This window comes from Megalops cyprinoides, chromosome 1 (assembly GCF_013368585.1).
Source record: "Megalops cyprinoides isolate fMegCyp1 chromosome 1, fMegCyp1.pri, whole genome shotgun sequence".
Lineage (NCBI taxonomy): Eukaryota > Metazoa > Chordata > Actinopteri > Elopiformes > Megalopidae > Megalops > Megalops cyprinoides.
In genome coordinates this window covers 43133047-43148745 of record NC_050583.1, presented here as the reverse complement: position 1 = coordinate 43148745, position 15699 = coordinate 43133047, and the positions used below count along the sequence as shown (strand labels likewise).

Genomic DNA, 15699 nt, shown 5'->3' with positions numbered 1-15699 from the left:
TTAGCACAGGGTTCTATTGTATAGGCATGCATCCAATTACCCAGATGCCTGGGTGCCCGTTATTTTTCCTAGCGCAGACGTAAATTTGATATTAATTTCAACCAGACTGATATCCAATGAGTGAGTCAGAGAGGACAGGAAATAATGAACTACTTGTGGAGGAAGCTGACACCTGTCCAAGAGGAGATGGATGTGTCAGAGGAAGCTGGCTGTCATTTGCCTAATAACTGACAAATAGCACTGCACAGAGAGTAAATAAGGGCTATCAAACCCTTCTGGAGGTCACGGGAAATGTGCTGGCAACCGTAATGATGCAGGGAAGGGCCAGCCAGCGCAGTGTATTGATTTATGCAAACCCTCCTCACCTGTGCTTGTTGACCCAGGCTGTGGTCAGAACCACTTTATCTCGTGTGGAGCTCCACTGTGCGTCAGCACCACTCCTTTGCTATCATTTCACAATTTTCTCAGGATCAATCGGGTTAGAGGTGACCGCAGTAATGTCCCTCGTGGGTATTGGAACAGAAGAATTATTTATTAAAGAGCTCAGCTACATACGGTAATGGCCAAAGCTTATTGGGCCTCAGAAGGGAGTGAAGCCCTCCTTGTACACCTGCCTGCCTGTTTGCATTGCATTTGGAGCTAGCTTAGCTAATTTACAGTCTTTCTCTGCTCCAGATCTGTGAAAAGTGACCACAAATGGAAGCATTCACATTAATTCAAGATCAACAAAGTCATGGAGCTCAGGGGGCTCATTGAGACATTTATTGACGTCATTCAGTCACGGAATATTGGCTGCCTGGAAACACCACATCAGTCTAGAAGTACAGAAAAATGGAATTGTGTACAGAAAGACACTGAATTAAGGTGAACTGAGATACGATAATTGGACTGAAGCCAGACATTAAGTGGAAATTTAGTCTGGTCAACCAGATTATTTTTCTTGGCAATCAAAAAGGGGACCCCAGAGGTTTCTGCTTGGCTCTCAGCTTTGCAGAGAGAGATAGGGGTGGTGGCCCATTGGGGAGAGTACATCTGGCTGCTCCACATCCCTAGAATCAACATTGGTTTGGACCCTCTGAGCTGTCAGATCTCAAGCTAAGCTTCATTATTCATGCCTGTTTAGAATCCCATTAAATCAACAGCTCATTGGCCTTGGTTTTGATTCATTTTAATTTGCATGTACTTTCTCTTTACTGTTTATGTCCAGCACACTGCAGTTCAGTTGTAAGAATGTAAGATGTTCTTATTTAATGATAATAGAATCTGAAAAAGTGTCTTAATCATGCAGTCACAGCATCCCATCCCCTCTCTGCTTTCTTTCTTGGCCAAATGTCTTCATTAAAAATTGTGGAATTGTGGATTCCATCTGCCAGCAAGTTGGCATGCTAGTAAGCATGGACAACACCTAATGTAAAAACAGTGGGCTTCACTGGTTGACAGGCCACTGATGGCTCTGATGATCCCTCCACTGTTCCATCCATGTGCAGCAGACCAGGCTGGATGACTGCAGTGTTGCATTGGGGTCTATTCTTCAGTGTTTTGGTCATATTGAATGGCTCTGCTCAGACACTCAGTAATGATTCATTGGTATCTGAGTGTATGTGATCTGGTGGTATTTGAACTGCAAGGGAAGAAGTGATTGGAACATATTGGGACAACGTTCATGACCTCATCATCTTATCACATATGTACACAGTGTTTTGAAAAATTATTCAGCCCCCAATAGTGTTTTCACAATTTATTTTCTCAGAAGTAGAATTTTTTCCAGCTGGTCTACACAGTATTGTACATCATGACAAATCAAAAGAAACATCCAAACACTTTCAAAAATTAAAGAAAAAACCTTGAGATTTAAAAAGTATTCATACCCTTCATAATTACAAGGCAAGGCAGGTGCCTTGTAATAAACTCATCTAATTTGTTGATGGTCTCCACCTGTGTAGGAAATTAGCGGATCACGTTTTTTGAATTACTTCATGAGCATAAATACCTTCCCTCTCTATAAGGTCAAACAGTATGGATGGATTTTCCATTGAACAAACCAAAAGATAGGATACAAGAATATTTCAAAGGCACTGAACATACCTCGGAGCTCAGTGCAGTCCATCATACAGAAGTGGAAGAAATATGGAACTACAGCCACACTGCCTAGAGCAGGCTGCCCCCCTAAACTTAGTCCCCGAACAAGAATGGCACTTGTTAGAGAGGCTACTGTGATGTCAAACTGTTGAGAGCCATTGTTAAGGACAATATACAACAAGCTAAATTGATTATATGCCGTGCATTAAGTAAGTAAATGTACAGAGAGCTAACTGGAATGTTTTTACGGCACTTGTACAACAGAAATGTCATTTTGGGTAAAATCTAAAATGTAACATTAGTAAAATGTAACATTGGGTCCAAAAATTCGAGTTTTCCCCCAGGGCTTGAATCATGCATCATATTTATACCTTGGGGTGTAACCCCTGTTGAGACTAACAGCATCTGAATTAGCTACATTATAAATTGTATAATATTTCTTTAATGATATTATCCCATGATCCCATCCATTGGCTAGTTTTGTGTTTGTCAGTTTATACGCATTTGATATGCATTTACATGTGTTGAATTTGAAGTTTTGCATATTTTCCATCCTCATGTGCAGGTGTGGCGTGGCACAGTTGCCAGAATACGTTACCGCCGAATGCGGGCTGCCCTGACCATCATACGCGCTTACCGCCGCTACAAGGTTAAGTCCTACGTCCGTGAGGTGAACCGCCGCTTCAAGCATGTCAACACCATGAAGGATCATGGGAAGCATGTCAAGTGGCCCATGCCACCCAAAGTCCTGCGAAAATTTGAGGAGGCGCTGAGGAGCATTTACAACAGGTTCGAGCTGGAGGGAGAGGAATGATCCCCTGGATGTATCTGTGTGGGAATCCTGTTATATCCACTACTTCTCAGATTTATGCTTGGTTTTTCAGTATTCCCCCTTTCTGATTGAGTTATTTCATGATAATGCATAATTCTGTCACTTCACCACGTTATTTTGGGTACAACATTACAGAGACATGGTAAGAACATTATGCTGTCACCAATAAGAAGGTTGTGTCACTCTTAATTTGTTTTTGGTGGTGACCTTCCCGGTTTTTCCTGCATGAATGTATATCATATTAGTACACAGGAAAAATATGGCTCCTTTGACCATTAAGAAGGAAAAGGATCCCTTTGGTCCATATTTATACTTGAATTGTAGTATCCTGGTTTGTGTCTTCATCTGGTTCAGGTGGTGGGCGTGGACCCTCATCAAAGGCTTGACGCCTGAAGAGACGCTGCAGATGAGGGCCAAAGTAGCCACGCTGGAATCTTTGAAGGGTCATAGGGTTGATCTGGGCCTGCAGAGGGCGTGGGAAGGCAACTACCTGGTGAGCATTGAGAGTCATTCCATCACTCCACCAGGAGGCACTGTCCTGCTCCGCTTTATCTTAGCATGTTTAAATAGGTAACCCCTGGACTTATGGTATATCCCATGTGCAAGAGTTTTAAACAAATCCACGCTTGTATCCACAGAAGCGAGACAGCCCTGAGACAGTGTCCTCCTTCACCCTGGTATCCAATGACCTGCAACGGAAGGACAAGTTCATGCGAGTCCTCTTCTCCTGCAACGTTCGTAAGGTGGGTGGCCCTGCACCCACAGAGAATCACTTTTTTGGCGGTACAGTGTTCTGCCCCTCTCCTCCAGTTGTCAGCAAAGGTCTCATGTTGACATATTAGTCGGTCAGTTTCCTTCCCGGCTCCTTAATTGGACCTGTGTGACTTAAAACTTGTGTTATTATGCAGTTTTAACATGCTGATGAGCTACCTCTTGCTAACATAATAATTCCAAATGCCAGAAAATATTTATGAGTCATGTAAACTGTATATGAGATGAAGGTGTATTCGTTTGGTATGGATCAGGAATAAATCAGCAGTCCACTGAAAAGGTGTTTGAATTGTCTGTGACCAGCTCCAGTTGGTAAATGATGGGTTTATGTTTCCCAGATCAACCGCTTCCACAAGGCAGAGGACCGGGCAGTGCTCATCACTGACAGACACCTGTACAAGATGGACCCTCTCAAGCAGTACAAGCCCATGAAGAGCATCCCACTATACAATGTATGTACCTTTTCTTCACAAGGAATAAACAGTTTTGTGCTTTCGGTGGTCCCCACCCCTCTCCCCACATGGTTGAGATGTTTGTAACGGGGAGAGGGGCTTCTCTGTTCTGCTTGATTTTAATTCAAATTCAAAATGTGAATGACATGGGTAAATGCTGGCAGGTTGTTGCCACCCTGTGGTATCAAAATTAGCATGTCAATGTGAAGATTCCATTCTGATAAAAAGATTTCAGATTGACTGAATAATATTTGTCAAGTTACAAAGAACTGTAACTTGACATGTAACTCATGTAACTGTGTGAATGTAATGTGAGAAATTCAGGCTCTCACACTAAAACAGAGATTCTACTACATGCAATGATCAGGTTCGGCATAGGTTCAGTGGTGTTCCTCAAGGGGACCAATACCTGACCTTCACCAGGGGACCATCCTGAAGGGCTTTTCTCTATTTTTGGTTTTGAGTATTTACTTCATGGGAGACAGATCCCCACAGGTTTCCATCTGAGTGCAGTTCATCCAATCTCCATTGCATTTACACTACATTGAAAGCACTTCTGTCCTCTTTCAAGTGCTGATGGGTTCAGAACCTTGGACCATCAGCGGGATACTTGCTTACAAGCTTACACCTGAGAAGTTGGCCTCGTGATGGTGAGAGGTTATGTTATGTAAGCCTCAACATGACAGGAAGTGTTCTTTGTGTTCCCCCTAAAAAGGCACTGGAGAGATGCCACTGTGCAGGAGACTGGGCCTCTCTGTGTGCATTTCGCACAAGGGCTAAATATAGAAGTGATTGGAGGCAGATGGACAGCCAGCTGTGTGCTCCCACCGATTGCTTGGCAGGACGAAGCCAGTGCAAACGGTGTTCCTGTACAAACTCATACTGAAGGGATATGTGGGAGAACTGAACAGACAGTATTTAGACAATGGCTTTTAGAAAAGGAGGGGTAGATTGCACAGAATGTGAGAGAGGGATGAGATGCCAATAACAGAGCGGGAGAAAGGGCACAATGAACACGTCTGAGAAAAGGGAGGCAGTGAGAAAGAAGAGACGAAGAGATATTCTGAATATGATGACGCTGAGATCAGGTGTCATAGTGGGGACTCGAGGTGTGCAAGATGAAGGTGGCAAATGACAAAGGAATGGGAGTGAGAGAGAGGGACTGGAGCAAGGAAATGCAAATCAGGAGAGGGCATGGATAGGCAGTGCGAGTCAATCAATATGTGAACGTAAATGGGTGGGGGGCCACTAGCCAGCAGTCAGTTTGCATAGAAAATGAAATGATCCTGCTAAACCTGTTCTTATTTACTGTTCCGTTTGAATGATGGGTTACTGTGGATTAGGGCTAAGTATGTCCCCCACACCACTGCTATGGAGGTGCTGTCCCTGTGCACCACCCTTATCTGCTTTCATCGCTGATTCTCAGTCATGGAAACAGTCAGCTTAGTGTTAATTGGCTTGGCAACACTTTTATGTCATACACATTAAACTCCTTGAAATTGCCGGGGGGGTGTTCTAAATAACAGCATCTCATTATTCTCCCACATCAAGCCCCCCACCACATACACACACACACACACAAACACACACACTTCCATTCAGTACATCTTAACCACCTCCCTCACCCTCTGCCCCTCTCTCTCACTCAACCGTTGTCATGCCAACTTCCCAGGAGACAGGGTTGTCATGGTGACGGAGCAGGAGGGAGTATCAGCTGATGTCTGGTAGCTTTCAGGCATGTGTTTGCAAATCCGCTTCCACGGTGTGCTCTCTCCTCTCCTCTCCTCTCCTCACAGAAGCTTCTCTTGCCCTCCTGCTCTGTGTCTGTTGCTCTTTATACAGGCGTGCATTTCCCCCCTCTGTCTCTCTGTTGTAGTGTCTCTCAGTCTCCCCAAATTCACTGTTTCTGCCCATCCCAGAATCCTGTTGTTGTCTCCCCAACACTAGCTAGTTGTAGTGAAACATGTTCAGTTTTCACAGACGGCCCAGCATATGAATTAGATGTGAATGTCTGTGAAGTCAAGAACAAAGACTCCAGGTGTATGTCAGCCTTCCATACACAAGCACTCTCTCTTCAGGTTGGCTAAACCCATTTGTTCGCTTGCTGTAAAATCTGCAATGTTTGTTCTCGTGCTTTCAGTTTATCGCCTGGTGTTCCAGTTTTCATGTTGTTATAAAAATGTGATGCAGGCACCATCACAATCCTTTTTACAATGTACCCTCCTCAGGTCAGTGAGGTCTCTTATACCATAAAGTGTACATATTCCACTGACCTTTAAACAGGAGACTATAGATTCTCAGACACAGAAAGCATGAATGTTCGATTCCTAGTCATACCTCACGAAGCTGTCATTTTTGGGTAAGTCTTGCAGTTGATAGAATTTTGGCTCCAGCTTTCATTAGATGGCACCTAATGGCACAAGAAACCATGGTAACCAAGGGGGTTTGTCGATGATGTTCAGAATCATTCTCTAAAACATTCCAAATGATTTGCATTATTATCTGTGACTGTGACTATTATGTCCTCACATCTTAATCAAAGTGGCATATTTTCTGTGGTTCATTCCATTTTCCAGTACAAACATAAGTCACCACTCTGAGCCATACAAAGCTGACATATGACCTCATATGAGGAGAGATGTCCACAGTTCTGTTGATTTTGCTCATTTCTTTTCTCCGCTCAGATTGACTGCTGCTGTCTCCTTGGGCTATTAGTGTTCAGAGTGATTCAGCTGTGGGTTATGTAATAGAAGTCATGCTCACTCCAGGGAGATGACTGCAGGAACCTGTGACTGCGAGTGCGTTCTTGGCTGTGTGGTGTATACCTCCTGCATGTGGCTGGTGGCCATGAAAATTGCATGGTCCTTCCAGCTACCAGAGTAGCTCAGGATAGTGCAGCTCAGTGCAGTAAAGAGACTGCATGGGTCTTAACTGACACTGACATTAAAGATGAAAAAGAAATAAGATTCCTGAGGATCAGAGTGAAAGAATACAGTGGCTTTACCTAATCTGTGCTCCAGATTAGTCCAACTCCTTAACACTGTTGATAGCTTTGTTGCTATGTCCTCTCAGGGACAGTTACAATGTAGAAATAATACAGAGAATAACCTAGCAAAGGCTGAACACAAAATGCTACAATATACCATCTGGCTAAGGTTAGATACAGTACTTACCTTCTTGAATATCAACACAGTTCTTTTCATGAGTTTGGGTGATCAGAGACAGCCCTGTTGTTTCCCTTCTTCTTGAATCCATTTCCTTCAGCCCCGTCCTCCATAGTGACAGAGGTCCCTTTAGCCACAACAAATTTTATTCTTATGCTCGGATTTCATTAGTCCTGGCTGACATTAAGTGAGATTTTTTTGTCCAATTGACCCATAAACCATTTCAGATTTGTAGGTGATACAATTCTAAAGTATGTGGGTTCATCTTAGAGCAGAACATCTCCTTGTGCAATAGCTATCTCCCCGGGAGATATATGAAGGATATAAACGGAAAGAATTTATGTTTGCCAGCTGCTGCAGTGGAAAGAAGATATCAATTTTCATTCAATTCACAATTTTTCCCTGCTGCCCTCTCAGGTGACAGGGGTGAGCGTGTCCCCAGGGAAGGACCAGCTGGTGGTGTTCCACACCAAGGACAGCAGAGACCTTATTGTGTGCTTGCAGGGCATGGTGCCCGCCGGCGAGAGCCGCATTGGTGAGCTGGTGGGCACCCTGCTCAGCCACTTCAAAAGGTAAGGTTCCCATTCCAGGAAGCCGTAAAGCCTGGGGCATGATGGGGTCAGTCACACACTTTTTTACTAATTTTTCCAATTACAATATGAAATAAGAATGTGAGCTGCAGATAGCAGGTATAAAAACTTTCGTCACATATAAGCCGTTTGCGCATATGAACTCTGGACAATGTCTGGAGAATCAGGTCTGGACATTGTCCAGATTTGCCCTTTTACACATGTAGCACACAACAGGAGACTGTCCATGTCAGATGCATTCTCACCTACTGGAAATACTCCGTTTGTTTTAGGTGAGGGGCGGCGCCTGGGTAGAGCGTTCAGAAGGCAGAACATGACGCAAAAAGTACGCTGCAGAAATCGCAGTAGCTGTATTTGAAAACGCCCACTGCATACTGTGTACTGCGTACTACACAAGTATATACTGTATACTGCGTGCTATTTTTCAGTGTAGTACCCAGTATATGACCATTAATCATTACATTTGTAGTATATTACATCGTCGCGTGAAATAATTGCTAGTTTAGAAACATCCAGATTTCCTCGTGGTATTTTCCAGTTAGACGCCACTTGCATTCTCACGAGTGAAAAGTATTGTCAAGTTCACAAAATGTATTTGCAAGTTGAAGTATTTTTTCAGGTTTTTTCTTTTCAATGTCTTACCTTTCGGTGGTACGGGCACATAATGTGGCACGGAGGAGGAGAAGGCAAACATAGCTATTGTACTTTTGGGTAGCCTATAAAAAATATCACACATAGCCATCCAAATGGTGCTACCGGTACACATAATTTATTATTAATTATACATTTATCATAACAGGTCACCAGTTCACCTATTTCACTATACCTATCACTATTACTTAGCTACAGCTTAGCTAGCTACTAACCAGAAAATAAACATTTACATTTACATTTATTCATTTAGCAGACGCTTTTATCCAAAGCGACTTACATAGGTTACAGTTCTTTACAATGTTATCCATTTATACAGCTGGATATTTACTGAGGCAATTGTGGGTTAAGTACCTTGCCCAAGGGTACAGCAGCAGTGTCCCAGCGGGGATTGAACCGGCAACCTTTCGGGTACAAGTCCTGCTCCTTAACCACTATGCTACACTGCCACCCCCACTACTAACCAACGTTATTAATCATCATAAGAGACAAGTTTTGGTAGTATAGCTATAGCTAACTATCTCTTTAACGATTGTTGGACTCAAAATAACATGTATTTGGATGTATCCACAATATCAACGACGGAGTGGAAAGCAATATACAGGCACGCAGAAAAGCGTGAATTTTCGCTGTGAATTTTCCAGAAAATGACCTGATCTATTCACACATCGACTCAATCCGACATTAGATGGACTTTGTACTAGGGAGCTGGCTGAGTGAAGTCCATCTCATGTCCAGTCCGACTGATTCGGACATTGGGTTCTGACATACAGCTCCTCCAGGTAATGGCTAGATAAGTTCTGGCTTTCAATGCATGCCTGAAAGGGGCTTTACATAAAATTACACATTATTGTCATTTAGCAGATGCTGTCATACAGAGTGACTTACATTCATGTGGGTTACAGTTTTATCCATTTAAACAGCTGGATATATCCAGTTGTATGTCCATTCCAACACTTGAGACTCCTAGGATTACTGCACTTGTAGAGCTTTTTCAGTACTTTCCACCAGAGTTTGACACTAAATTGGGATTATTTGGGAGGGGGGGGGGACTCATGCTGCAGGATGGTTCTGCCTCCTTTAATTTGTTGCCTCAAAAATGGAAACAAATTTTTCACTGGATTTTATAGTCATTATTGTATACATCTTTTCCCTGAGGTGGTAGGAAGTTTATTGGGCACTTCTGAAATGTGTTTGGAGCAATTAGCGGATAGTGACTCAGTGAAAACTTTCGGAAGAAAGCTGGCCACTGGGGGTGACTGTGCTGTGCTGCATGTGCAGATCTTCAAAGCCCTGCAGTTGCTGTAGGAGAGTGCAACTTGGAGGTTTAGCAAAAGTGCATTAAAAATGCACAACAAGGAGATACCTTTGTGCCCCCACAGCAGAGCCACTTGAGTTTTGTCATACTGGTCAGCGGCAGATTGCAGTGTCCGAGATTCCAACAAAAGAATAAACATATAGGATGTCGTCGTCTTTGAAAATGCATCCTTTATGTTTCTGCATTGTTACAAACACAAATTAATTAAGTAATTAATTTAATTAAGTAATTAATTAAATTACAAAATTAAAAAAAGAATGACATTCATTTGCACACACCATGAGCCAAAGGCTATCCCTGGTTTTGTTTTGTTTTCTTACTCTTATACATCTTACAGTATATGAGACTTAAAGTTCACATGTGGAGTCTCCATGCTGGCATGTTAGGTATCATGGTGAGTCAGCTGAATATTTGCATGATTTCACAGCAGCGATGACACTTTACAATAGGGCTGTTTGGTGAACAGCTCAGTCAGTCCACAGTGCTGGCTTAGTATATGCATCCTTAAAGACATCGTAAGGTAGTGCATCTCTACACCCCTCAGTACAGATCATACATTGCCTGTTCAGTAGAATGTTTCATAATGCTGCCATAGCCCACTGCAGTGGGTGTGAGCTGATAATCTTAAGCATTAGATTTGGGGATTTGCATTTGAATGAAACTCAGTGCACATGTTTTTCATGCATTCCCTACCAAATGTATTTTCGTTTTCAGAAATCAGAATGTGTAAATGCAGTATTTTCTCATTCTGTTTCTCATTCATATTTGTGCTTACTTTAAATGACCATGAATATTTCATTAAATATCATGTAGCAATGGTGAGAGGAAGAATTAATTAATTGATTTGTTAGTTAATCATGTTAATGAAGGGAATGTTTTTTGTATTTTTAACAGCTGTACCATGTACCAACACATTTATATGTGTGTGCTATGTCTATGCAGCTACGTATTTAAGTGCTTTTGTCCTTAAATCCACTGCACTGTTAGGATAATCTCTGTAACTAACCATTGGGGTTACTGAGGACAGGTGAGTCTAATATCATAGTCAGAGTGATATTTCATTTATTCATTCAAAGCCAGACAGCACATGTGGCATTGACTGCCATCCACCACGGGGAAGTAACCTTAATCCCCCTCCAAAGTACATATCCATGAAGCCTGCCCTCTAGCCTCCATTTTTTCCCCCACAGCTGTCAGAATCCAGCATTGTTGTATTTTAAAAGTAGCACTTTGTCCTGCATCAGACAGTAGCCCTCCCAGCTTTCCGGCTTGCAGCCCATTGTGAGTCCTGCTATTCCTGGCGATATGCAAACGACTCCTGGAAGTCAACACAATCCTTGGTGACTCAAGCTGCGCTTCAGGAAGCTGCAATGATGTCATCCTCCACACTTCTGCCAGCCTGCCTCAAACACAGTGTTTCTGTAGCATTGCAAGAGCCTCATGCGTCAAACCAGAAAGCAGCGTGTTGTTTCCCAGGTGGAATCATTGAGATTAGCGCCAGTCGGCCTGTAATGACGCTTGAAAGTGAGATTGGAGGTTGACTGAGGCAAAGTGGGAGTGCACGCATATGCACATGCATCCATGCATGCACAAATATCTGCAAGAAAGTGAGTTTGCACTGAAAGGTAGCTGGGTCGTCACCATTCAGAGGAGGTCAAGTAATTAGGACAAAGTAAGGAGAGTGGAATACTCTTACAGTTGAAGAGTTGACCTCTTTACTGAAATGTCTTTGCAGTTGGCTAGAGGAACACTCCCATCAACCTAAATGAAGTAATGCAGCCCAGCTCATTTTTAATGGTTGGGGGTGGGGGGAGCACAAAAGCACCAAGTCTGTGGCCGCAGCCAGGCAATAGGGTGTGCCACATGTGCAAAAGTTCAAACAGAAACACGGATAACTTTCCTTGGCTTTGAGATTCACCCTCATCTGTCTTTAATGTGAAAGGTGAGTTCAAACAGAAACACGGATAACTTTCCTTGGCTTTGGGATTCACCCTCATCTGTTTTTAATGTGAAAGGTGCATTATGATTCAGTGCAGCTCTGTAGAGTCTCTCTGACTGTATAAGGTTCACCTGTATGTTGCTGCTTCTCCTTATTTCAAAGAACTCCACCTGAAATGGATTTCTTTCTAGGCCTCCTTTCTGTTTGTTGCCCTTTGAAGTTACACTTGTATAGCAGATTTTACAGCAAATGCAGACATCCTCTTTTGATGTCTACTAGCTGTATGCAAAACATTGAATATGATGGCTCAGTATAAACTCTGTTAGAGCTCTGAGGGAAAGAGGTTTCTTTGCTTGTTTGCCTTATGATTATTGGTGAGTTATGGCTCTATTGTATGAACCAACTCGGGGGCCTTGGGCTCAATCTTCGCTATGAGTATCAGTCAGTCAAATGTACCCCTCACAGCTGGATTGTTGAGCAGTTTGTAGAACTAATTGACTACAATAATGCATTTAGAATTAAATATATGATATAATTGCTGTGTGTTACCAGAGTCTGCAGAAGCAAATGTTCAAAGGGGACAGAACGGACCATATGCTATAAACAAGTTGTATGAGTGTCACAGAATTAACCAATGCAGTAATTAAAGTTGTAGTGACGTTAACACCAATTAGAATAGGATAAGCAAAGCAAATGCAGAAGCTGTCAAAGATGTGCCTGCTTTTGGTCTCAGACACCAGGATACGCACCACCCATCCACAGTGTCACAGCCTGCATGGAATTCAGTTTCACCTTTATCTTTTTAGCCTGAGCACAGGGACTGGAGACCACAGCTGAATATAAAGACTTTTGACAAATTAATTGAGTTAAATACCTGTATTAGGTGTACTGCTTGTAGGTATAAGGTTTTACCCAGCTCCAGGTAAATGTAATGGTGTTGTACTAAAAAGCCTCCTTAAGATTCAGGTCCCTTTCTTAGTGCAGAGCCATCCTTAGATACACATTCAGCCTACAGTGAGGTTTCTCCTTTGCTGCAATACAAACCTTACCCATATAAAGCACAGCACAGAAAGGCTTGAACCACCCACCAAAGATGCATTAGGGGAGGGTCCAAACCAGTGTCCTAAACTTTACATAGGACAAAATTATTTGAGGCTGTGCTTTTCAAAACTGCTGCCTGTCAAACACCACTTCATACTAGGAGCAAGCATTTTATGTCACCACTTTGAGGGATTTTACTCAAACAATGAGCATTATTGTTCTCATGTGAAGACCTCTGTGTGGCTTTGTCTCCAAATTTATAAGGTTGAGCCATCATAATTCCCTTAATAAGAGATAGCTGCACCATTTTGCATAAAACTGGTGTCACAGTTTTGATGACATTTTTGCCTGATTTTGAAATTGACTCACTATCCAGATGTTTGATTATCCTCAATGTCTAACTAGCTTGACCTCCTCTTGTTTTTCCATGAACAGCAGCATACCAGCAGTACAGCCCAAACAGCCCGAGCTGTACTGCACAAAAGACCTGGGGCGATCACTGCATCGTTCCTTCCTCCATTTCTCCTTTTTCTCCCTCATCTGTTTTATCTGTCTCTTCTATGGTACCCCCCCCCCCTTTCCTCTGCCTCCCTCCCTCGCTCCTCTGGAGATGAAATATTTAAGGAACAGCCCTGGCTGCTTTGCAGGCCCATTCTATATTTAGCAGCAACTCACTGCATTCACATTCGCATCACATATAAGGAGGGAGGAAGGGCGCATGGGGGAGAGGGGAACATATCTGCTCCCTCAACCACCACCCAATTTGCTCTCTTCTTTAGTACTTGCCCTGTAACCAGATGCTTACACACAACCCACACCACATCCTGAATATATTAGTTGTTGCTTTACCCAACCTGAGACAGTGTGCCCCCCACACCCAAACAAAACAAATTTTACCTGTTCGACATCCACCAGAACCGCTTGCCCAAGCACTGAATGTAAAGCAAGCTTTGTGAGTCGTTTCCAGAACATGTCCATCCTGGTGTTGTGTGATGCACAGAGCCAATGTATAACATTAGTGCATAAAGTCTGCGCTGTTACACTCCTTGTGCTGGTGTAGCACAGCTCATTCTCTAAGACTGAAGTTTGTTTGTGAGATGGAAGGAAATCCCTCCTTTACTGAAACTGGTGGCTGGAACTGATGTGTACAGCAGAACACATGGATGGGGACACAATGGCAGTTTGTGTTATCTGTTGGAATTCGTGGTCCTCAATCTTCACTCTTTTTCTCTTCCCTAAGTAACAAACTATCTCTTCCTCCCTCTCTTTCTCTCCCTCTCCCTGCCTGTGCCTCCCTCTCTCTCCCTGTTCTTCCTCTGTCTCTCCCTCCCCTGGCCCCCGCTCCCTTTGAGTGACTCAGCAAAATTACTCTTTGTAGCTCTGTATTGATCTCGTGCCCTGACCGCCACTATGCCTGCCCAGTGTTCCATCATATGCCTCCACTCCTCTCTGATGGGGCGTCTCTAATTGTTTAGACAAGGGTGTGGTGCCGAAGGGACAGTGGCAGAGAGAGAGGCGCCCACCTGCTTCTACTCATACAGCGCTTGAGCGATCCCAGATAGCGCTGATGAACGATTTGGTTCTGTTTAACCTGAAAGTGCAGTTTGATGGCTGCAGACAGCAGTGGTGAGAAAGCAGCTCCTTCGCTACTTAGCAGAGCAAATAGGCAAGCCTAGATGGCTCCAACGAACAAGACGCTGCACACACTTTGTCCATACCACATGACAGGGTGGGTAGATGATCCCATATTCTCTGCGGTGTTGCTCTGAATGTAGAGCAAGCAGAACAGAGCACCTGAAAGACTCGCCTTCCTCTGCCAAAGCTCTGATTTAAAAACAACCGCCTTATGTTTATCTGCCCTACTCGCCCATTTTTATTCTCTGCTGTGGATTTATATCTGTGGAAATTCATGATGGAGTACTTGATGTGTGTTTGTTTAAATGTCTGTGTAGCAGTACAAGGATCAGCCACAAACGTGCTGAAAGAGCCGTGAAGGCTGCTAGAAGATTTTTCCCATACAAGAGCCTTGGGTCATGTGTACACTGCAGTTAAACCCACTGTCATTGTCCTCTGTCATGACAGCGGTCGTGAGTGGCAGAGAATATATTTGATTTTGAATCTGAAGACATGTAGACCCTGACACAAAGGCAAGACAGTGGCAGACTTGTGCTTTCTGTCTGCCTTCTCAAGGTCACCCTTGTGCTGAATCGGAATTTCAGCTTCCTAGTCATGGTTCCAGTCCCTTATCTTCTCCCCTCCCTCTTTCTCTGTTTTCTTTCTTTCTATATTTCTTTCTGCCCCCCCATTTCTCTCCCTTTCTCTCTCTCACACTCTCTCCCTCAATCCTCTTTGTGTCTCTGAGTCCCTCCCTCTGTGTTTAGCATAGCCTCCCTCCATTTCCAAACCCTCCACTGTCTTGTTCTCTTTCTCCACTTCTACCTCTGCCTCCCTCTGTCCCAGCTTGCTGCAGATGCAGTTCCCATAGCAACCATGTTTGTCTGATATGTAGTCCATTAATAACCCTTCTGGCTGTGAATACTAATGACAGGTCTTATACCACAGACAGACTGTGTGTGTGTGTGTGTGTGTCTGTGTCTGTGTATGCTCATGTGCATGCATGTGTGCATCTCTCCACATGTGTATTTTTGAATGATTGTACATGTTCATCCCCATCAGCGATACTCCAAGTATACTGTAGTGTTCCATCCCATTTGCCCTTGGTTTTGGCACAGTATGTGAATCCGTGTTCTGCCATTTCTGTTCCTTTTTTACAAACAAAAATGTGGGTTGCAAAAAGTGAAGATACACAATGCTAAAGAAATACACAATGCTATCTTATCTAATGCAAGGCGTTTACCTATA

General features: G+C 43.3%; 1 protein-coding gene across 1 annotated transcript in view; it reads left to right on the top strand.

The window, feature by feature from the left end:
• Nucleotides 1-15699, top strand: part of myo1d (myosin 1D) — a 70277-nt gene that overhangs the window by 48022 nt on the left and 6556 nt on the right. Inside the window, exons 17-21 of the mRNA XM_036529854.1 lie at nucleotides 2645-2868; nucleotides 3266-3404; nucleotides 3550-3654; nucleotides 4021-4134; nucleotides 7716-7870. Coding sequence (XP_036385747.1) covers nucleotides 2645-2868; nucleotides 3266-3404; nucleotides 3550-3654; nucleotides 4021-4134; nucleotides 7716-7870 — 737 coding nt within the window. The remainder of the gene's footprint in view (nucleotides 1-2644; nucleotides 2869-3265; nucleotides 3405-3549; nucleotides 3655-4020; nucleotides 4135-7715; nucleotides 7871-15699) is intronic.